At 41.8% G+C, this 23,384-nt stretch overlaps 1 protein-coding gene across 2 annotated transcripts in view; it reads right to left on the bottom strand.

Annotated features, from left to right (window-relative positions):
- The window catches only part of LOC114800346 (E3 ubiquitin-protein ligase RNF123-like), a 93,283-nt gene that overhangs the window by 34,473 nt on the left and 35,426 nt on the right, over positions 1-23,384 (bottom strand). For both annotated transcript variants that reach the window (XM_028997577.1, XM_028997578.1), the window contains exon 35: positions 15,564-15,648. In XM_028997577.1, the coding sequence (XP_028853410.1) occupies positions 15,564-15,648 (85 nt within the window). The remainder of the gene's footprint in view (positions 1-15,563; positions 15,649-23,384) is intronic.

Below are 23,384 nucleotides of genomic sequence, written 5' to 3'. Positions count from 1 at the left end.
TAAAGAGCTGGTCCACAGTTTCTACGGCCCAGGACAAAAACCACATTGCTCCTCCTCAATCTGAGAGTCAACCATCGACCGAACCCTCCTCTCCAGTCCCTTTGAGTAGACCTTTCCAGGGAGGCTGAGGAGGAGAGTGTGATCCCCGTATAGTTGGAAACACACCCTCTGGTCCCCCTTCTTAAAAACAGGGCCCACCAACCCCAGTCTGCCACTCCACTGGAAACTGCCCCCGATGTGCACACAATGTTGCAGAGATGTGTCAACCGCGACAGCCCTACAACATCCATAGACATGAGATACCCAGGACGGATGATATCCACCCCATGGGTGCTCCACCGCTGTATAGCTGTTGACTACCTCAGCAACTTCTCCCCCTGAGATTGGACAGTCCATACCCAGGTATCCCAGCTCTATTTCCTCCTTGTCGGGTGCGTTTGTGGGATTGAGGAGCACCTTAAAATATTCCTTCCACCGCCCGACTATAGCCTTATTCGACGTCAGCAGCTCCCCATCCCCACTGTAAACAGTATGAGTGAGTTGCTGCCTTCCTCTTCTGAGGCGTCGGATGGGTTTGCCAGAACCTCTCTGGAGCCCATTGGTAGTCTTTCTCCATGGCTTCACCAGGTGGTGATCAGTTGACAGCTGTGCTCCTTTCTTCATCCGAGTGTCCAAAACATATGGTTGCAGGTCAGATGACATGACTACAAAGTCAATCATTGATCTGCGACCTAGGCTTCCCTGGTACCAAGTGTACAGATGGGCATCCTTATGTTTGAACATGATGTTCGTTATGGCCAAACTGCAGCTTGCACACAAGTACAATAACAAAACACCACTTGAGTTCAGATCTGGCGGGCCGTTCCTCCCAGTCATGCCCCTCCAGGTCATGCTGTCATTGCCCACATCAGCGTTGAAGTCCCCCAGCAGGACAATGGAATACCCAGTCGGAGCACTATCTAGCACTCATCCCAGGGACTGAAAAAGGGTGGGTACTCTGAGCTGTTATTTGGTGCATAAGCGCAATTAACAATCAGAACCCATTCCCCGACCCAAAGGTGCAGGGAAGCTCCACTCTTGTCCCCTGGGGTAAACCCCAACACACATACTGAGAGTCTTGGGGCTAACAAAAAGCCAACCTCAGCCCTCTGCCTCTCACCTGGAGCAACTCCAGCAATGAAGAGTGTCCAACCTCTCTCAAGGATTTTGGTTCCAGAGCCAATGCTATATGTTGAGTCGAGTCCGGCTATATCTAGACAGTACCGCTCAACCTCTTCCACAAGCTCCAGCTCCTTCCCTGCCAGAGAGGTGACGTTCCATGTCCCAATAGCCAGTTTGTTTGTCTGGGGATTGTCTGGGGATCGGACCGCCTTGGTGTGCCACCTGATCCACATTACACCGGACCCTTCATGTTCCTCCTGCGGGTGGTGGGTCCACAGTTCGATGAGCCCATGTACTGGGTAATCTGACTCTCTGTTGTTCCACCCATGAAAGATCTTCTGAACCATTCTTTGTCTCACCCTTTACCTAAGACCATTTTGTCATGGGAGACCCAACCAGGGGCACCAAGTGCCCCAGACAACATACAGTAGCTCCTATGATCATTAGGGCTCTCAAACTCCTCCACCACAATAAGGTGACGGTTCAAGGAGAGGACTTAATATTCGGTTGCACACTCTTTGGGGCAAAAAAAGCCTGAAACCAATTGCTTCCTATGATCATGAGAAGCTTTGAACAGGAATTTTATACCACTCTTATTCTACAAAATGCTTAAGGCCTCTTCGTTTTGAAGGGTGCCTTCCTCCTATTTTCACATCTCTCCATAAGTGATCAATCAAATTTTGATCTAAAGTCACACTTAAAAGTATGTTTGTCCAGCTGGAAAACCCATGCCCTTTCTGACACTATGCCCTACACTATGCCACAAATTGGAATGGGGGGATGAACAGGGACAGTTGAATGGTGAGGGTGGCATTTCATCAACAGCAATAAATAAATAAATAAATAAATACATAATGAAGAAGTAATAAACCGTAAGTCCAACCTCTCTCAATAACCAATCAAACTTATGGCAGTCTTTATATTGCCCTGGACCAAACCAATTATCAGACAGACAATAAATCAATTATATTCACACAAACATTGAAACAGTTCATACATATCAGATTGCACATTCATCAAATAATAAACATTTCAAATATATGGTATCACATTAATTTATAAATCATTTTACGCAGTTACCAATAAACTCCCTCTGCCTCAATGCCATTTGGTAAACCTTTAGCTCTGCCCTTCCCCAGCACCTGGGAAACATTTAAGAGGCTGCGAAAGCCCCCATAATATTTCTTAATCTTCACCATGTTGACTGTTGGTACCATGTTATTTTAATTGAATGCCTCATTCTGTTTTCTGAACAGAGTAGAATGATGCGCTTTACCAAAAAGCACTACCTTGGTCTCATTGATCCACAAGATGTTCTCCTTGAAGGACTTTTTTTTTATTTTTTAATGTTTTTTTCCTGCCATAGCTTTGTATTTCGGATAGTTCCAGCTGACAATGCTGCACCCTGATTTTGGAGAAAACCTTGACTTTGATGTGGGCTGTTCATCCCCCATTCGGACTATTCTGCTTTGAATGTAAGCCTTCTGCTACGATGTATGACTTCATCAGTGATCGTAATTAATATAAAGAATAAAAGGTCATCTGCACTTAAGGCAAAAGGACTTCACCATATTATTGCAGCCTACAACATAAAATGTGATGAAGGCCTCTCGAATTGATCTGACCAGATCATGGCCAGGATAAATTGATCTGACCAGATCATGGCCAGGATAATAGGTGTGACTCTTCTTTGCCAGAACATAATGGTTTTGCATGGTTCACGGGAGACCTCTCACATCTCTTTCATCTGCTAAAAGCATTGTCAAAAAACCTTTACTAATGATTAACATTGAGAAGAAGGCGACAAGGCTATTTCAGAGATGATGAACATGACACTTGAGACTTACAGCTGTCTTATTTTAGATGTGTTTTAGGCCCACAGATAAGTTGTCCCTTATTGTCCATCTGAGGCTTTGCAGTCTTTTTATTTAAAATTAGATGCACTTTTGAAGCTTATTTAGAATGTAATCAATGCTTATGAATAGTTCTTGAAGCAATTGTCATTGAATCACCTTGAAATCTATAATCTACCATAAATGTGATGTATTTAACCAAGCATTACATACATACCAAATTAACAGCTTTTACACTCCCTTAAAAAACTGGAGTGGTGCTGACAGAATGACCTTCTGAACTTTTTTCTTTGCTTTTCAAACCAGTGTAGTTTGTTCACAAACTACCCAAATTCTAGGTATTATATTATTGGTTCCAGAGGAAACATGCACCAAACCCCACTTGCTGCATTTAATACATCACTTAGTCAATATATATAATCAGTATGCGGTTCTCTCTTCCTTACAGAGAGATCATCCGTGGTCCTAAAACCTCTCCAGTGTACTCTATTTTTCTGCTCACTCCACAGATTTGCAACAGGGTCAAATCAGGGGTTTTAGATGGAAATGACATATACTTGATTTGTTGTGGTTATTGCAGGGTTGATCTGGATGTTCCTGTAATATTTATTATTACAGTAAAAATGGGCATTTCAACCAACCTATGATGGGCACATCTCCCTCATTTCTATGACAATGGTTGTGTCCCTAGATGTGTGTCCCTGTTTTTTTTATGTAAACATGCTTTAGTTACATTGTTTCACATTCATTTGAAAGGGTGCCTAATTATTTTTGGTTAAAAAAATGAGGGGCTTGATGAGGGTTTTTTTATTAATATGCAGTATACATTAAAGATACATATTTTTCTAACTGCTTAGTGTAAGACAAATCTTTTGAAAAATATTTTCCTATTTGTTTATACTCAAAAAAAGAGATAATAGCAAAATGCACTGTACAAAATATTTTCCTCAAATAAGAATTTCCCACAAATCAGTTGAACATAACGTCCACAAACATTTTACTTATTTTTTAAACTTGAACAACATCTGCAAAGTATTTATTCTTTCAGCATAATAGTTCAATGAAATATGCAGTGATAAAAAAAAGATGAATTATAGTGAATAAAAAGAACAGCTACTGTGTCTGCAAACTGGATTATAATATATTTATTTATAACATATATCTGTACAAAATTGAGTGAACTGATAAATGTGAGTGCAACAAGCATGGGAATTAGCTCTAGGCACCTGCATCCTGGCTACCATATGTCAGAAAGGCTCAGAGGAATAATAAAGAACACCAATACCCTAAATGTCTTTTCAGGTTTATCAGAAGGTCAGTCTGTCAGCACCACTCCTGCTCAAATGTCTTCAGGATGTAATGAGCATGGTGGTCAGATGGTGAAGAGAAGAGAAAGATGATGGGAATGAATTGTGGTTCTTGGGCTCACAGCAGTGAAAATTATTCATTTATTTGAGGAAATAACCAGGTTTTTAAAAAATTTAAAAATAGATTCATATTTAAATAAAACATAGATGAAAATAGATCCGTGCTCTCAAAAACATCTGTGTCAAAAATGGCTCTTATAACAAATCACCCCAAGTGCAATAGTTTCTATTTATAATAACAGTACACATCGTCTGAGTATGCCTCCTGCCTCTTTTACCATTTTCTTCCCTTCAAAACAATAAGATAAGAAGACATTACAAAACAATGCAATAAAACAGCATTGGGTAACATGAAAGTTAATTGTGAAAAGTCATTTTTTGTTGTTGATAGACCATTGTAGGTCAGTATAACCTTATGTGTTATGAATGTCTGTATGAGTAAAAAACTATTAATTATAACTATTAATATTATAATAGGTTAATTGTTTGCTAATATTCCATTTTGTCCGAAGGGGCAAACTTAGTTTCATTATGGCTTTACTGTATATATTATAGCACAGCAGAAATAACTAGAACAATTAGAATATATTAAAAAATTACAATGAATCACAGTGCCTCACAGTCCAAACAGGAGAAAGAGGTTCAGATCTAGACTAATAAAATAAAAAGTTTCTTTCATGAACAAGCAATTTCATGTTACCTCTAGCACATTTCTTTTGCAAGCATGATGTACTCAACTGTTCATTGCCACCTCTAGACACCCAATCAGTCTAGTTGGATTACTAAATTGCATGATAAAGTGGAGTTGTACGTAGTGCTCATTCCTGATGTTTTGGGGCAGTGGTGGCCTAGCGGTTAAGGAAGCGGTCCCGTAATCAGAAGGTTGCCGGTTCAAATCCTGATCCGCCAAGGTGCCACTGAGGTGCCACTGAGCAGCTCCGTCCCCACACACTGCTCCCCCGGGCGCCAGTCATGGCTGCCCACTGCTCACTTCAGGGTGATGGGTTAAATGCAGAGGACAAATTTAACTGTGTGCACCGTATGCTGTGCTGCTGTGTATCACATGTGACAATCACTTCACCTTGCTTTTAACAGATCATGAAAATTATTTATACCACTATTCTTCATGTGAGAAATATTTTGAAATGTTCTTTTAAAAAAGAAAGTTCAAGGAGTAATACTGAATGGAGCAAGACCAAAAGGTTTAGCTTGAAAGTGGTGTGAATTTCCCTTTCTTTATAATAAAGTTCCAATCACCATAGCAGAAATATAAGAGGACACCTAAAGATCCCCAGCTGCATCTGCTATGTTCAAAAATGCCATTCAGATAGGGGGGATTCCCACTCTCCACCCCCATTCCCTTCAAACCTCCATCAAAGCTCAATCATAGGGTACAGGGTCAAATGTGGATATGAAAATGAGCCATTGTGGAGAAACATGGCAGCCAAATCTGATGCAAGAGGAAAACCAGTGTGCTTGATCATTGGCCCTTAAAACCACGGCAATCCTACTCATGTCCTGCATCTCTGCTTCCTATTGTGCCCTTTTGTTCAGCAGCCTTAATCAGTAGTAGATTAGTTTTCAAATTTGAAGCATGCAGCCTTGGCATGCTGACATTGAAAGGGGAGCCCAGGTATTTTGGGGCAGAATAATTGGGGTTGGTTTTATTTGTCAGCATTTGGGGCACCTGGAGACACACCTGGACCCAATCAAGCCTGCAGTTAAAAGGCGTATTGCAGCCGCCCACAAGCGGCTGTGACATTCTGTTGTGCACCCTGCAACGTATGTATAGTGTTGTATTGGGTTCTGGCAATCGCCACACACCCTGCGAGCTAGTTTAAAGTTCTCCCCTTTGTTTCTCTTGTTTTTGGCCATCGAGCCTGGTTTTGTTTCTGTTGTCATATTATTATTAATAAAATTCCGTTCTCAGTATGTCCCAGCTCTGCGCTTCGTTCCCCTGTCAGCTCGCAGACATGACAGAATGTTGCAGCCCAAGCTGAAAGCGCAGAGGAAAAAAAGCAAAGGAGCACCAGGAAGAACTCAGCCAGTCGAAGTGAGTACGGGCACCAGCGGGGAGAACTGGATGATTGCCTGTGGGGCCAGGTAGTTCTACAGTGGAATGCACCAGGACCGGGATACAACCCCCACGTACTGGTACAGCGATTTCTTCCTGACGATACAGAGGTTTGAAGCGTTCCTCTGGTGGGGAGATAATCCATGCCCTGGCTCAAGGGGGTAAGCAGGGTGGATGACACATATGACTTCCGGGAGTAAGATGACTACGAAGGAGACAAGGGCGACGAGAGCGAGTATGACGTGAGTTGGTGGGCGGTCGGGCATTGCGCCCATCCGCGATCGTCGCGAGGTCTGTGACGACCCACGTAGCTTCCTGCGGTGCGATTATGACGAGGGAGAGACGGACAGCGAGGAGGAAGACTCTCCAGTTCCGGTTGTGGACACGCTTTCCCTCTGCCCGGACATTCCTCAGCAGAACGGCAGCACAGCACCAGCACCCCCACCTGCTGTAAAGGATGTCTACCACCCTCCATGCCACACGCCCACCACCATCTCCAGCAACGCCCCCAGACTCCGGTGAGAAATGCCCATGGTGCCTGGATCCCTTCTCCATAGCAGCCGGTACATGCCAGTCCTTCCTAACATCCTGTGGCGTGTACTGTGATGCTCTTCCCTCCCTCTCAGATGTGGACAAGATCTCCACCATTGTCTATGTGTGTGTGTGTGTGTGCGCATATATTTTGAGTCCGTATGTTGCCCCTACTTCCCCTCTTTGTGTCCATCAGATGACGACCAAGCAACGGAGCCGAACCCCAGGGAGAAAGTTCCTGATACCGGCCAGTAAGGGCCTGGGTCTGCCTCCAGAGAGGTGGAGCGCCACAGAGCCCCCTGGGAGGCATGAGGATCCAGCTGAGACAGGCAGGAAGAGGCCTTGCTTGTCCCGACAGACGCAGAAGGGGCTGTCTGGTTGGTCCGGCGAAACCCCCACACTGGCACCAGGGACGCGCAGCGGGAGGGGCTGCACATGCCCAGAAGGCACCACCCTGGGGTGCAGGAAATGATCACCAGAGAGTCCAAGATTGCCTCCCTGCACCGCAAACAGGTCGGTGGATGATGTAGTGACTATTTGGCTGCATTACATCCTACAATATCTCAACCGGCCAGGAACCTACTCCAGGATCCTGGTTGTGTCTCGGCATTCAACATCATTGTGCCTGAACTCCATACGTCCATACTCTCCCAGCTCAGTGTGTCACCTGCTACCTGTCAGTGGATCACCAACTTCCTGACAGACAGAAAGCAGCAAGTGAGGCTGGGGGAGATCACTTCTGGAACACAGTCCCTCAGTACTGGTGCCCCTCAAGGATGTGTCCTATCCCCACTGCTCTTCTCCCTGTACACCAACGACTGCACCTCCAGGAAATCAAAAACTCCTGAAGTTTGAAGACGACACAACCGTCATTGGGCTCATTCAGGATGTTGACAAGTCTGCATACAGACAGGAAGTTGAGTGGCTGGTACTCTGGTGCAGTTAGCACAACCTGGAGCTGAACACGCTTAAGTGTGTTCAGCGGTGTCTATTGTGGAGACCTTCAAGTTCCTGGGCACCACCATTTCATAGGACCTGAAGTGGAAGACAAACATCTCCTCCATTCTCAAAAAGACCCAGCAGAGGGTCCTGAGGCAACTGGGGAAGTACAGTCTTCCACAGGAGCTGCTGATCCAGTTCTACACAGCAGTCATTGAGTCTGTCCTGTGCTCCTCCATCACCGCCTGGTATGGAGCAGCCACTAAAAGAGACAGGATCAGACTGCAGCGGACCGCAAAAAAGGATCACCGGTTCTCCCCTGCACACCATCCAGGACCTATACCTCTCAAGATTCAGGAAAAGACCCCCTCACACCCTGGTCACAGTCTTTTTGACCTGCAGACCAGGACCACCCAACACAGGAACAGCTTCTTCCCCCTCGTCATCTCACTCCTAAACAGCTGAAACTGTCACACTGCAAATCACCTAACATTGTACATTGCACTTTATGTACACTCTGTATATAGGATTTAGATTTTTGCCTATTTATTGTACTGTACATGCTTCATCCCTTCATTCATACACTTATAGACCTATGTACATTCTTATATATACTTATACTCTGAAGATATATTTATTTATAAACAGTATAAACAAATTCCACAACTTGTACAATTACACTTACACACATGCTTGCACATTGTTGTTGTTTTCTTTTTATACTGTACTTGAGAGACACCATCTACAAATTCCTTGTATGTGCTTGCACATACTTGGCCAATAAATATGATTCTGATTCTGATGTATGCGGCCAAAAGTATGGCTCCTGACCACTTCAGGCCATACTTCTCCCAGCAGATGAGATGAGTGTAAATAGGTCCCACTGGTTTCTGCCAGTTCTGAGTTGATGGAACTGCAGTACAACTTCCTGCAGTATAACTACCTTGTCTCTTGTTGCTGTTTTCCGTCTAGTCATGGTGTATGACTGCCTTCCACAACCTCACCTTGGTACTACAGTGTGGCTGTTTTTCCACTGAGTTTTAAACCTTCCACACAACTGATTCTGTTTCAGCAAATGACTGTGTTTCAACTTAAATGTGAATTAATCATTTAATTCAGCACCTGTTTGTTATAACTGATTGATCATACACTTGAATATAATCCTACAAAGCTAATGTTTTTGTTATGGGGATTTAATGTAGCGTGTGCAAGGGGAGAAACTTTACACGGTGAAGTCGAGGTGTAGGGCTGTCAGAGAAGAAAAGCCGCCTCCATTTTGGAAAATCCGGAGGGGTAGGTATTGGCTGTTGGCACAACCTACTGGCTTGGAGACAATTTCTCCTTTCCTGACCCAAATATACAGTGGCTTTAAAACAGAGACAAATGTACCAATTCAACCTATAAAACTGCTGAATATTCTCCTACTTAAAATGCTGATGTCAGTTTGAGGCAACTGGGAAAACCAAGAAAGGTAAAGACAAACTGTTAAATTATGTATTGGGACAGTGTGCCTCATACACTTTTAGCATCTTGTCTATTGATTTGAAATTTGACCAAAGCTTTCCCACTCCATTCCTCAAAACCAATTCCAGCTAGCACTCAACCCAGTATAGCTCAAACTCAATCTCCTTTTATAACTTAATATCAGTCTATACAGAAAGCATTAAATCTAAATGTAGCCGAGCTGCCTGCAACCCCAGAAAATTCTTCTTGGTCCTGGCTTAAGTGTAACCCGACAATCTGTCCCTAAGGGGCTGGCATGCGTCTCTGTGTCTGGTACCAGCTAACAGCCATCTGCACAACTGAAACATAATTTACCCTCAGGAAGACTGCTTCCACACTGTGCCAGCCTCAATGCCCAAGCAATGTGTTAAATCAGTGTAAGGCCAAACCATCGTTCTAATTAGTGTTCCTTATTTACAGTTTTTTTTATTGGTTTGGCGCAGTTTTCACAAGCAATTGGCAATTGGTACAAAACTCTTAGTACTTATATCACAACAGATCATCAAAAGTGCACCTTTTTCAAACATTTCAGCATATTTTCAATTGTGTTAGTACATTACACAATGACAAAATATCTTTTTAACTACACAAAATAAGTGTTTTATCTAAATAAATGTTTCGTTCACAGTTACTGCCTATCATAATGTTATCACTATAAAATTTTTGATTTGCATCTCTTATTATTCAGTTTAATACATTTGTCTGTCATTTAATTCAACTGATCTTAATGTTTAATCATTGAATCATTCATTATGTCTGACTGATTGTTGTCTGGTCATTTGTAAGTTACACATTGCTGCAAAAGCTTTCAATCTAGAAATACTAATTGTAAATTGTTTCCCCCTGATGATCACAATTAGTTACCATATAAGTAGAACTGTGTTTGAGACTTTGTACTGTTCAAATATGGAGCAGGATAGACTCGTAGGGAGAGGAAACATTCATTGAAGAGGTGGTGGTGCTCCTCGACAGAGAGGTGGGCACAGACAAAGAGAAAGAGGTGGTGGTGCTCCACAACAGAGAGGTGGGCACAGACAAAGAGAAAGAGGTGGTGGTGCTCCTCAACAGAGAGGTGGTCTTCAGAGAAATGTAGGCAGAAGACAACGCACCATCATCTCTAATGAGCCATCATTGTTGACCATGTGGTTAACAGAGGCATTACCATGGCTGAGGCTGCCAGGTTGGTACAGCCAATTTTACAAAGATCAACTATCAGCTCTATCATCAGAAATTTTCGCCAAGAAAACTGGTATGTCTGCTATAGCAACTTCACTTCTAAAATATAGTACTCTATTGAATAGATGAACTACATGTAATTGTCAGTTTACAGTTATGTAATTTGTAATACTTCAATATTGTCACCCACGTGTTTTGACTGACCAGCAGGAGTTGGCTGTGGTGGAAATGGTCAGGGCAAGGAATGACATGCAGCTGTCTGAAATCGAACAGCAATGACACCTTTGCCAATGTGCCATCAATTTGCCTTCCAACGATTTTCCGGCTTTTGAAGAAGCACCAGGTTTCCATGAAACAAATATTCTTTTGAGAGGAACAATGTCCAGGTGAAACAACGGCGTTCAGAATATATTCAGGTACAACACTAAACTGGCATGCAATTACTGTAACAGTACTGACAACTATTACTAAACTAAACTAAATTATCATTTTAGAGGGTGATGGAGCTGGATGCTGCTGTGAATCATCACAAGTATATTTTTGTTGATGAGGCCGATTTCAATCTGGCAAAAACTAGACGCAGAGGACGTAACCTTATTGGACAAAGGGCTACCATCCAAGTCCCTGGACAACGTTGGGGAAACATCTCAATGTGTGCAGCTATATCTGAAGATGGTGTGGTAGGCTGTAGGCCAGTTCTAGGGTCATACATCACTGGACACCTGTTTTTTAAATGAACTGGAGCAGGCCTGTCAGGGAGGAGACATTGTCTATGTTGTTGTGTGGGACAATGTCAGCTTCCACCATGCACAGCTGGTTCAGGAATAGTTTCAAACACATCTCGCTTCATGACCCTCTATCTTCCACCATATTCCCCTTTCCTCAACCCAATTGAGGAATTCTTCTCTACATGGAGGTGGAAGGTGTATGATCTTGACTGCTGAGCAATGTCAAGCCTGGATTCGTCATGCCAGGAGATTTTTCCCAAGGTGCCTGAACAACGAAGACATCCACTGTGATGTTGATGAAAATGTATGGCCCAATGTTAATGACCGACTTGATTAATTGTGTAAAAGTGATAAAAATAAAATAAAATAAAAATATATTTTGCTTATGTAAATGACTTTTTTTCCCTCCCTTTTTCATGTGTGTGTATATTTATATTAGTGGTGGGCCGTTATCAGCGTTAACGTGTTGCGTTAACGTGAGACTCTTATCGGGCGATAAAAACGTGCTGCGTTAACGTGAGACTCTTATCGGGCGATAAAAAAAATCGGCGTTAATCTATTCACAAAGGTTGGGAGCTGGGTCTATACTACGCAAGCTATTGTGCAGGAGTTAAATGGTTACACTAGATTTATAAGTATATTTCTTCTTTCTTGTGTCTTTTAGTTTCTTATTTCCTAAAGCCCATTGAGACATACTGTATGTGATTTTGGGCTATATAAGAAATAAATGTTGTTGTTGTTGTAAAGACTTTTATTTTGTTTTTGAGACCCGGTTCAGGTCTCTTGGACACATGGCGTGAGCTGTGAGAGGTGCGTGGGGTTTCTCTGCAAAAAGTTATTTCTTTCATTTTAATTTATGTACATATTAGGAATATTCTGCATGTGTGTAATTTTGTGAATATTATTTTATGTTCTTTTAATACTGTATATTGTAGAGAGAGGTGCAGAAAGACGCGATGTGTGATGCGATGTTCTGACGTGACCTTGCTTTTTGTACAGAATACACTTTGCACAGAAAATCTCTTGGGTGTCAGCTCATCATTTGTGGTTCAAGAAACGAAATCAAAAAGATACACAATGCAGAAGAAGAACCGCTACACTATGATGACTTTCACCTTGATATTTTAGCACGGATGTATACCTAGCCGAATTGCACTGTAGGGGGCCAGAACGTGTCTTCGAACTGTGAAATTACCACATCAAACGTGACGTGGTAACATGGATGCAGCTATTTAACTGAATAAACAGTTGGTAAACACAAGTACATCTTATTGAACATAATTTATTTTCATCACCAATGATCATAGTAGAACAGCTTTCTCAAGCAGTTTGTGATGCATTTTGGAAACAGGAGATGAGCCCCTGGTCTAATACGCCACCTGGCTTGAAAAACACGTTCTCAAAGACTTACTTTTAGTCATTATTTGGGTATCACACATATTGTGAATGCCTTCGGCAGAATTCAAATGAGCCATTTTAATATCTAGATTAATCTAGAATCTAGATTAATTCCAAGATTACAGTGAGATTAATCTAGATTAAGAAAATTAATCTATGACAACCTCTAATATATAAATAAATAAAACACACACACACACACACCACACACACACACACACACACACACACACACACACATATATATATATACACACACACACACACACACACACACACATATATATATATATATATATATATATATATATGTGTGTGTGTGTGTGTGTGTGTGTGTGTTTTTTTTATTTATTTTTTTTTCTGTCTGAACATAAGTGTAATATTTGCTGTCAAGTTTTAAGGTTCAGTTACACTCATTCATCACCAAGGACAATTTGAAACGCTTACCTTGTATTATTTGCTCCTGAATGAAATGATTGGTACTAAGTACTAAGTTGAAAAAAGATCTTACTGTTTTGTTTGGGTGATTAAAGCAAATGTTCTCAAAATATATCACAATGATCATGTGTTCTGAAACAATGATTAAGTGGAATGAAAATATGTGCAAATACAATGAAATCATGACATCAGATTTGAAAGAATGACTAGTAGTGTTACAAATGTGATCAAATGTGAGTTTTGAAAATGCACACTTTAGTTATGAAAATAGTATCAAACCAATAAAACAAAAATGTAAATAGATTAAAATGGCAAAATCAGTGGCAAGACCACCACGAACAAATAGAAATAGCAGTCAACACCCTGTGTGGAAACAACATGAAGGCATCTAGGCTTTTGCAGGTAATTCGCCGACATTTCAATGACATGCCATCACACCCACTGCTCTCTCAATGCTCTCTGCTGTGAATCTTTCATTAATTGCAGGTAGGAGTTTGTCCACAGGAGGAGTTTCATTCAAATGCTATAATTTTCCTGCTACCTGTGGAGGATCGGACTTTAGTATTATTTATATGCATCAGTATTTTTCCAGAGTTGTTCACGTGCTGAATCTGACATGTACACAGATCACCCATAACATTATGAAGACTAAATTTTAGTGATACAATGATCAGGCAGTGTCCAACTATTTTTTTTTAAGAAGTGAAGCAGGTGAACTCATATTGAGCACTGGTGCTATAGTGCTTCATTTTGAAAGACAGGGTCAAGTGTGGATATGAAAATAAGCCATTGTGAAAAAACATGGAAGCCAAATGTAATGCAAGAGGCCAAGAAGATCAACGCATTAAACCATGATAATCTTACACCAGTACTCATGTCCTGTATGTCTGCAACCCATTAAACCCAATTTTCAGAGAGGTTGAAGAAAGAAAATGCTTTTGATTGCTAAAATAAAGGTCAAAAGGGAAAGCTTATAAAAGCCGATGGCCTTTTGTTCAGCAGCCTCAGCATCTGAGTAGCCCAGATATTTTAGAATATTGGTTATATTCAGTTCCAAGAAATATGAATACATGACAAACCTTTGATCAATTATATCGAGCTTATATGAGCCTATGGAGGGCTATAAACCAAGCATTTCAGGGATGCTGAGCACATGGCTCCAGTGGTGCAATCAGTTAGCACATGGTACTTATGAAACAGTGTCTGATGAGCTATGCCAAGGTTGTGAGTTCAAGCCTCACTTGGAGAAACGTATCTTAAAGATCTTTAATCATAGTTCTTTTCATTATTTTGGGGCAGTGGTGGCCTAGTTGTGGCCCCGGAAGTGGCCCCATAATCTGGTTCAAATCCCAATCCACCAAGGTGCCACTGAGGTGCTACTGAGCAAAGTACCGTCCCCACACACTGCTCGCCGGTTGTCTTTCATGGCTGCCCACTGCTCACCAAGCGTGATGGGTTAAAAGCAGAGGACACATTTCGTTGTGTGTGCATTGTGTGTGCACTATACTTTGTTTCACAATGACAATCACTTTACTTTCACATTCCCACCTATGGGTGGTAGTAGCCTAGTGGGTAACACACTCGCCTATGAACCAGAAGACCCAGGTTCAAATCCCACTTACTACCCTGAGCAAGACACTTAACCCTAAGTTGCTCCAGGGGGGACTGTCCCTGTAACTACATTTACAGCATTTATCAGACGCCCTTATCCAGAGCGACTTACAATCAGTAGTTACAGGGACTTACTACTGATCAAACATGACGTGGTAACATGGATGCAGCTATTTAACTGAATAAACAGTTGGTAAACAAAAGTACATCTTATTGAACATAATTTATTTTCATCACCAATTATCATAGTAGAACAGCTTTCTCAAGCAGTTTGTGATGCATTTTGGAAACAGGAGATGAGCCCCTGGTCTAATGCGCCACCTGGCTTGAGAAACCCGTTTCTCCCGTTGAGAAAGACTTACTTTTAGTCATTATTTGGGTAGCACACATATTCTGAATGCCTTTGGCAGAATTCAAATGAGATATTTTAATATCTAGATCAATCTAGATTAATTCCAAGATTACAGTGAGATTAATATAGATTAAGAAAATTAATCTATACCCACCTCTAAAAAAAAAAATATATATATATATATATATATATGTGTGTGTGTGTGTGTGTGTGTGTGTGTGTGTGTATATATGTCAAATAATGTTTTTCATATGTTTAACCATTTATAGACAAGAAGACATGTCATGTTCTGTGCATCAGGAGAAAACAAGGTATAGATCTACCTATGTGTTTGTATGCATGTTTAAATTGGCATTTTATGTTGTGCTTGTGTGTGTCTGTGTGAGTGAGTGAGAGAGAAAGTAAGAAAGTACACATTATCTTATATCTTACCCTCGTCTTTCACTGTCCATCAGTATGCATACAAGAATCCCTGTAACAGCCACTAGGATGGGGTAGTGGTCAACACTCTCCAGTCCTGTACATGGACACATACAAACACACACACAAACAGAAATAAAGAACTGAATATGAACATTCTTCTATTAATTTCTTTATTATCTTATATCCATTACAGTAGCCCCACCAATTAAGATGTCAGATTCAAAAACACAGTATAAATCAGTATAAATGCCAATTCTACAAATGCTTCAGTTTAGCAGCTGATGAGAATTTAATCTGCAATAAGTTGCAAGTTTATAATAAGAACAAGCCATGATTAAATTCTACCCAAATGACTGAATCTGTCTATCCACCTGCCTACCTTTCTGCATGCCCACAGCCTGCCAGTCATTACGCATGATCAGAGCCTTCCACAATGCTAGACATTATTATAAAAGTCTATACGCAAAATTAAATCAAAGAAGCTTGAACGTTGTTGCAGCTTTTCACAATCAGACGCCATGGTGAATGGATTTGTAATTATCGAGCAATTTTCTTGCATAATTTACCCAACATAGCAAGTAACATTTTTATTTGTGCATTGCACTCCATTATCTAAGGCGGTAACATGTAAAAGACATACTAGCGCACATGTGTATACCTGCACATGCACAAACAAAAGATATCAAGACTACTAGAATTTTTTTTTTTCCCTAATAGGGTCACATAAATTCATAGTCTTGGATCAGAATGTAGAAAACAGAAAAAAAGAAGAAAAAAGCTAATAAAACTAATGTTTTCTTCCAGACATGATGCTTTGAATTCAGGCTAAAAGGTTCTATTTTCATTTCGTCACACAAAAATACAGAAGGTTAAAGCTTGGAGCAGATCCTTCTCCTATAGAGCTCCGCAGCTGTAAAACAGCCTGCCGGTTGGTGTTTGGGACACAGTTTCAGTGTTTAAATCTTAATTGATAACACACCTGTTTACTCTGGCTTTCTGTTAAAATCCCAGACACGGTATCAACTATTAAGTCCACTTTATTACACAGTCACATAATCAAGCACAGGTAAAATGGATGGAAGACAAAGCAACAAGACTTCGATGGCTAGTGGGAGAAGCTCACGATCATCCATGTCTTCTGCCAGTGCAGCAATACGTGCACGTGCCAAAGCTTCAGCTGCCGCTGCTTCTCTACGCATAACAAGCGCTTCTAACTCAGCATCTCTTTTTACTTTTTCTATCTTGACTTGAGCTTCTTGTTCGGCGTATGCAAGGCGTGTTTTTGCTGCCTCAGCTTTGGCATGTGCACGTATTGCTGCACTGGCAGAAGACATGGATGATCGTGAGCTTCTCCCACTAGCCATCGAAGTCTTGTTGCTTTGTCTTCCATCCATTTTACCACCATGTAACACCAGCTTTTCCTTGTCTTTTCACTGTGCTGTCCTCACTACAGTGTGGAACTGAAGCTATACAGCCAGTTAAACTCTTCCCGCAAATAATGGCTTGAGTCGTCGTAAGTTTTCTTTTAAGCCATTTACTGTGACTTCATTTATTTACAGAGACAGAGTGAAAACTATAACACAGGAAAACATAAATTAACCATCCTGTATGTGTTTAACAATCATAAATAAATTGTCTTTGTAACATACATTTACGTTTCTTTTCTTAAACAAATAATGCCTTTAACATTAACCTAACACTTTAATTTATGAAATTATGTACTCACGACATTGCATCTGTGGTGATTACAGTGTGGATTACATGCGATGGACCCAGATTACACACAACTGAATTCTAGTGTGGTCTTGACGAATTGTAAGGAAACAGGATATGACCCATAACAACTTCCTGTACAAAATAAAAGCACTCGCTAAAAGTTTCTAACTTTGAACCTTTCAAAATAAAGTTGCACTCAAAGGATGCCTTAGAAGGCAGCACACTCCCCGCCTGATCTCTGTGAGGTCACTAACCAGAGCTAATACATACTAGTCTTTACCCAAAAGCAAAACAACCTCCGAAGCTGGTCTGAGAAAGGTCTTTGAGTTTCCCTGATTAGTTGTCCTTAACTCCACCTTTCGTACATTCCCGTCCCCTCCAGGGAACGCTTTCGTAATCACAGCCATAGGCCAGTCATTACGGGCAGCTTGTCTGTCTTTAAGAAGCACAATGTCTCCTTCTTGCAAGTTCCGGTGTGACTTGTTCCATTTCCTACGATACTGCAAAGTTGGCAGGTACTCTTGCCTCCAACGACTCCAGAATCTATTGGCAAGAACCTGCACTTGTCTCCACTGTTTGGTGAGAAGATCTTTGTCTGTGAAGTCTCCCAGTATAGGTGGGACTCCAACCTTCTGGTTTAACTGCATTGAAGGTGATAGGATGAATGGGTCCTCAGGATCATCTGAAACTGGGATTAGTGGTCTTGCGTTGATGATGGCTACTACTTCTGCCATTAATGTGCATAGAACATCGTGTGTTAACCGAGTGCACTGATCACGAAGCATTGCATCCAGAATCTTCCTAGCTACTCCGATTAGTCGTTCCCAAGAACCTCCCATGTGTGAAGCATGAGGGGGGTTGAATACCCATGAACACCCTTGTTGGCTTAGGAACCTCTGCACTGTGGTCTCAGGGTTGTTCCCACTCATTCCAAGCTCCTTACACGCTCCTACAAAGTTTGTGCCACAGTCAGACATGAGCTGTTTAGCTGGTCCTCTCACTGCGAAGAAACGTCTAAGGGCGTTGATACAGCTTGAAGAATCCATCGATTCGATGACCTCGATATGTACTGCTCTGGAACTCATGCAGCAAAACAGAATAGCCCAGCGCTTGCTTCCTGCCTGCCCACCCTTAGTGCGCCGTGCGATGATAGACCAGGGTCCAAAAACATCTAAACCTACGTAAGTAAAAGGAGGGCAGGTTTGGAGACGCACCGCAGGTAAGTCAGCCATGCGTTGTGTTTGCAGTTTGCCTCTGAGCTTACGGCAAGTTACACATTTATGTAAGGCAGAGTTAATGAGCCTTTTACCACCTAAAAGCCAGAACCCTGCTGCCCTGAGAGCTCCCTCCGTGAGGTGACGACCTTGATGCTGTACCTGAGAATGATAATGCCTGACTAACAACAAGGAAACATGATTGTCCTTTGGGAGAATTATTGGGTTAGTTTCTCCAATGTCCAGATTAGCATTTTTCAGTCGACCTCCGAGACAGATGAGATTGTTCTGCAGGATTGGACTGAGGTGAAGAAGATTGCTGCTTGGATGGACTGGTTCATTCATCATCAAGGCTTTGAATTCCTTAGGGAATGCTCTTTTCTGCACAGCGCCAATGATGATTTCCTTTGCTTGAGATAATTCTTCTGGAGTGCGAGGAAGATCACACTTATGCCACCCTTTACACTTTTCAGTGCACTTCGAATGAATGTGAGACCTTGCATTGTGTATTAAGAATGCTATGGCCCGAATGAGAGAACTCAAACTAGAGAATCTTTAAAAGCGTTCCGCTTTGAGGTTCTTCTCTCGTAATTCTGTTACATAGCTTCTCACTTGAGTACGGACATTCACATCCAGCTCTGGTTCAACTAGATCAAAAGGTTGAGCCTGCTCTGATTCATTAGGAGTGTTCATGAGAAATTGAGGTCCTGTAAACCACGTCGTCTTTGCCAGGAGCAAAGCAGGAACAGACCTTGATGCGAGGTCTGCAGGATTGTCCTCTGTGCGCACATAATGCCATTGTTCAGGCTTCGTAGTTTGACGAATGCGCTGAACCCTGTTATGGACGTACACATAGAAGCGTCTCGATTCATTGTGGATGTAACCTAAAGCTACCTTGCTGTCAGTGTAGAATTTCGTGGAATCTAATTTTAAATCCAGTTCATCTTTAATCAGGTCAACCATTTCCACAGCTAGAACGGCTGCACAAAGCTCCAGTCTTGGAATCGTTGGTTCAGACAGAGGTACGAGCTTGGACTTTCCCATCACAAATCCGACCTGCACTTCTCCGTTCTCTTGTACAGTTCTCAGGTACGACACAGCACCAATAGCTTTGGTAGATGCATCAGAAAATGTACAGAGCTGTACGTGTACTGCTTTGGCTAAAGAAGTCGGCGTATATGTACGTGGTACATGAAGGTGTCTTAGCCTCTCTAGTGAGTCGTGCCAGACTTTCCACCTGCCAATCTTATCTTCAGGGAGCGGCGTGTCCCAGTCCGACTGTTCAGCTGTGAGTTCTCTTAGAAGAGCTCTTCCCTGGATCGTAACTGGTGCCAAGAACCCCATTGGGTCGAAGATACTATTTATCGTGGAGAGGACACCACGATGGGTGAATGGCTTGAGGTCTTTCGCCACAGAAAAGGTGAACGTGTCACTTGTCACTTCCCACAGAAGACCTAAACTGCGCTGAATGGGCACAACTTCCCCACTGAGATCCACATTCCCTTCAACTGCTGCTCGGTCTTCCTGAGGGAAAGCTTCCAAGACCTTTCGGCTATTAGAAGCAAACTTGTGAAGCTTGACATTTGATTTGGCAAATGATGACTGCGTTCTGCTGAGCAGATCAATGGCTTCAGCATCAGATGGAAGGGAATGAAGACCATCGTCCACATAAAAGTGGTGCTCCACAAAGTCAACTGTGTCACTCCCATGTTCTCTCTCACCCTCTCGGATAGCTCTCCTGAGTCCATAAATAGCTATGGCTGGAGACGGGCTGTTCCTGAAAACATGGACTTTCATTCTGTAGTCTATGACTTCTTTGGTTACGTCATTGTTCTTATACCACAGAAACCTCAGGTAATTCCTGTGATCTGGGTGCACTATGAAACAGTGAAACATCTGCTGTACGTCTGCAAGTATAGCTACCTTTTCCTTGTGGAACCGCATCAGTACTCCAAGCAGCGTGTTGTTAAGATCAGGCCCTGTGAGAAGCACATCATTAAGAGAAACTCCAGAACACTTAGCGCTCGAGTCAAATACCACCCTGATTTGGCTTGGCTTTCGAGGATGGAACACCCCAAATGTTGGAAGGAACCAACATTCTTCATTCTGTCCCAATGGTGGTGCTACCTCTGCATGGTCGTTCTCCAGAATCTTCTCCATGAAGGCTACATACTTTTGTAACATCTCTGGTCTCCTTTTTAGGCTGCGCTGGAGCGATGTGAAACGTTTGACTGCTTGATCACGATTATTAGGTAAGCGTTGTCTCGGTTGTCTGAATGGGAGTGGAGCCACCCAACTGTTAGACTTATTTCTGTAGACCTCTTTGTCCATCATCTTCAAAAAGATGTCATCCTCAATTGAAGGAGCCAGCTTGTTGTCACGCTCCGTTTGATTGAAGACTGTTCGTCCTAACAATTCTCCTGCAGCTTGGTTGTTCTTTAAGTTTCCCTTCCTTGTCCTTGTCTCAGGATCTATCCTTTCTTTGATACATAGGATACATTTGTACAAGGTTGGAAGGTTGAAGGTCGACCATTTTCGAGCACTGTTGTTTTAAACGAGTTAACCGTTGGCTTGTGTGTGCTCCCCAAGCAGACTTCTCCGACTAGCACCCATCCTAAGTCTAGCCGTTGCGCAAAGGGGGCGTTGTGAGGTCCGTTAACTTGCTCCCTCACTTTATGTACTCGTATTATATCTCTACCGAGCAACATGAGTATCTCAGCTGTAGGATCAACCTCTGGAATGAGCTTAGCAGTGTTAAATTCACCTCAGTTAGGCTGTCCTAGTTAGGGTACCGGGCCACTGTTGTACAAATATACTACTATAGCCACATATTTCTGTACCAGTTACAATGCCACCTTATGCCGCTGCTTCTGTTTGTTCTCTCCGAGGCACTGAATCAAGCGCCCAAACCACTTTCAGAGTCCAGTGAAGCGATCACCAAATGAATCCTCGTCCATAGCAATGAACAGCAATGACTTAGCATGAAACAAACCACAGAGTCACCACTGCCACCACCACCGTAACAGCTAAAGCTTCAGGGATCTTCAAATGGACCAGTAGCATTATAATGGACAAGTAATGTACACCATGGCAATAGACTAAAACCTACTCTGCACTTTCCAGTACCTCCAAACATGAACACTGGCTTCATAGTCACCTCTTCCCTGATTACTCAGATTGGGTGGCCAGATCTAGGCCTGGTAGTTCCAAATTTCCTTCATTCTAAAAAGATTTTAGAAAAAGGCTATAACGTTACCAAATACAGAAAAAGTGGCCTGTAATTAATAAAAATATAAGTGCAAAAAATATTACAAATATGTTAGTGAAAACAGCAACTTAAAATGTAAACGAAGGTAATTTCTAAGAGTCCATAAAGTCACTTTTATTGTAAATAGTTTATAGCTCTTGTAAAGAACAGCAGTGCTGACTGTGAACATATCAACATGCTCTGGTGTCAGCCTGGCTCTCTACACTGAGATAATATTTCCAGTTGCTGTGAAGAATAGGAAGTTATATCACAAATTAAGATGAAGGTGAACTATCATAATTGAGTACTACTAAATCTTAATTAAAGGTCCCCTATTATTATTGTTATTTGCTTTTATGTAGGTCTTAGTGTTCCCCTAATACTTTATTTAAAGTCTGTTTCCGAAATTCAGCCTTGGTGCAAAATTGCAGCCATTTTTTGCCAGTCCCACAATGAGATTTGTGTCTGTAGCTTTAAATGCTAAACACCGACTGTCTGACTGATGTCAAGAGGTGGATGGCCTTAAATTTCCTGGAACTTAGACTGAATGTATGCTTTTTGGTAGTTTGTCTGTTTTAGAGTCCGTTTTAAAATTCTTTTATTTGTTTTTAAATCACTGAATGCCTCAGCTCCAGCCTATTTGGCAGACCTACTTCGTTCTTACACTCAATCCCGTTCTCTCAGGTCTTCAGACCAGAGACTATTGTCTGTTCCTAGGTCACATTACAAGCACAGAGGTTGACAGGGCATTTGCAATGGCCACCCCACGTCTATGGAATGACCTACCAATCAGTGTTTAAATCTTGTTTAAATCCCAGTGTGATGTGGTTCTTATAAGGTGTTCTTATGCAGTATTTTATGTGGTTTCTTAGGCAGTCCTTTCTTAACTCTTTTAATATGTTGTCTTAAATATTCTATTCAACCCCTTGTTTAATTCAAATTGCTGCATGGATCTCGTATTTTATATTTGCAAGCCATGACGATTGGTGGAGATGTTTTAGGGGAGAGGTGGGAAATTCCCTGGGCCGAAAAAGCATGAGGAATGAGGCGGTAACCTTTTATGATCCAAAAAGTCACTTAATGGAGTTATTAATTTTCCTACAAATAACAGACTACTTAGAAAACATGAGTTGGAGGTGGTTCACTAGCATTTACAAGCAAATAATGAAGAAGATGAGATATGATAGGAGACTTAGATCAATCATTTGCAGTTTACTTGTTATATTTGTTTACTACTGATAATTGTTCAAAAAAATTACATATCTAGCTTAACTTGGTCAAACTTAACTATCTGGAGCAGACAGCACAGCTCCACTATGAATCAGTCATGCTGCTGTTTCTCCATGATTCCTGCATTCTTCTTTGGCCAGAACCATTTTCATGAGTTTTGCAAGAATGACTTTGAATGACGGAGTTAAATTGCTGTGGGAGGGGTGGATATTGCAGTCATATATTCTTTCAACATCTAGCTTAATCGTGCATTCTTGTCCATTGTTGCCTACCCAACCATTTATCTTAAGACCAGTGGAAACTCCTGACTGCTATACAATCTTTGCCCAAAGGCAGAGAAGTAAGTGGCATCCCAGGTTACAGCAACAACTGACTGTTCAGCTGACCAGAGGGAAACAGTTGAAAATAGCAAAATGTCCCTCA

Source organism: Denticeps clupeoides, chromosome 12 (genome assembly GCF_900700375.1).
Source record: "Denticeps clupeoides chromosome 12, fDenClu1.1, whole genome shotgun sequence".
NCBI classification, from domain to species: domain Eukaryota; kingdom Metazoa; phylum Chordata; class Actinopteri; order Clupeiformes; family Denticipitidae; genus Denticeps; species Denticeps clupeoides.
This window is presented reverse-complemented; position numbering and strand designations above follow the sequence as displayed.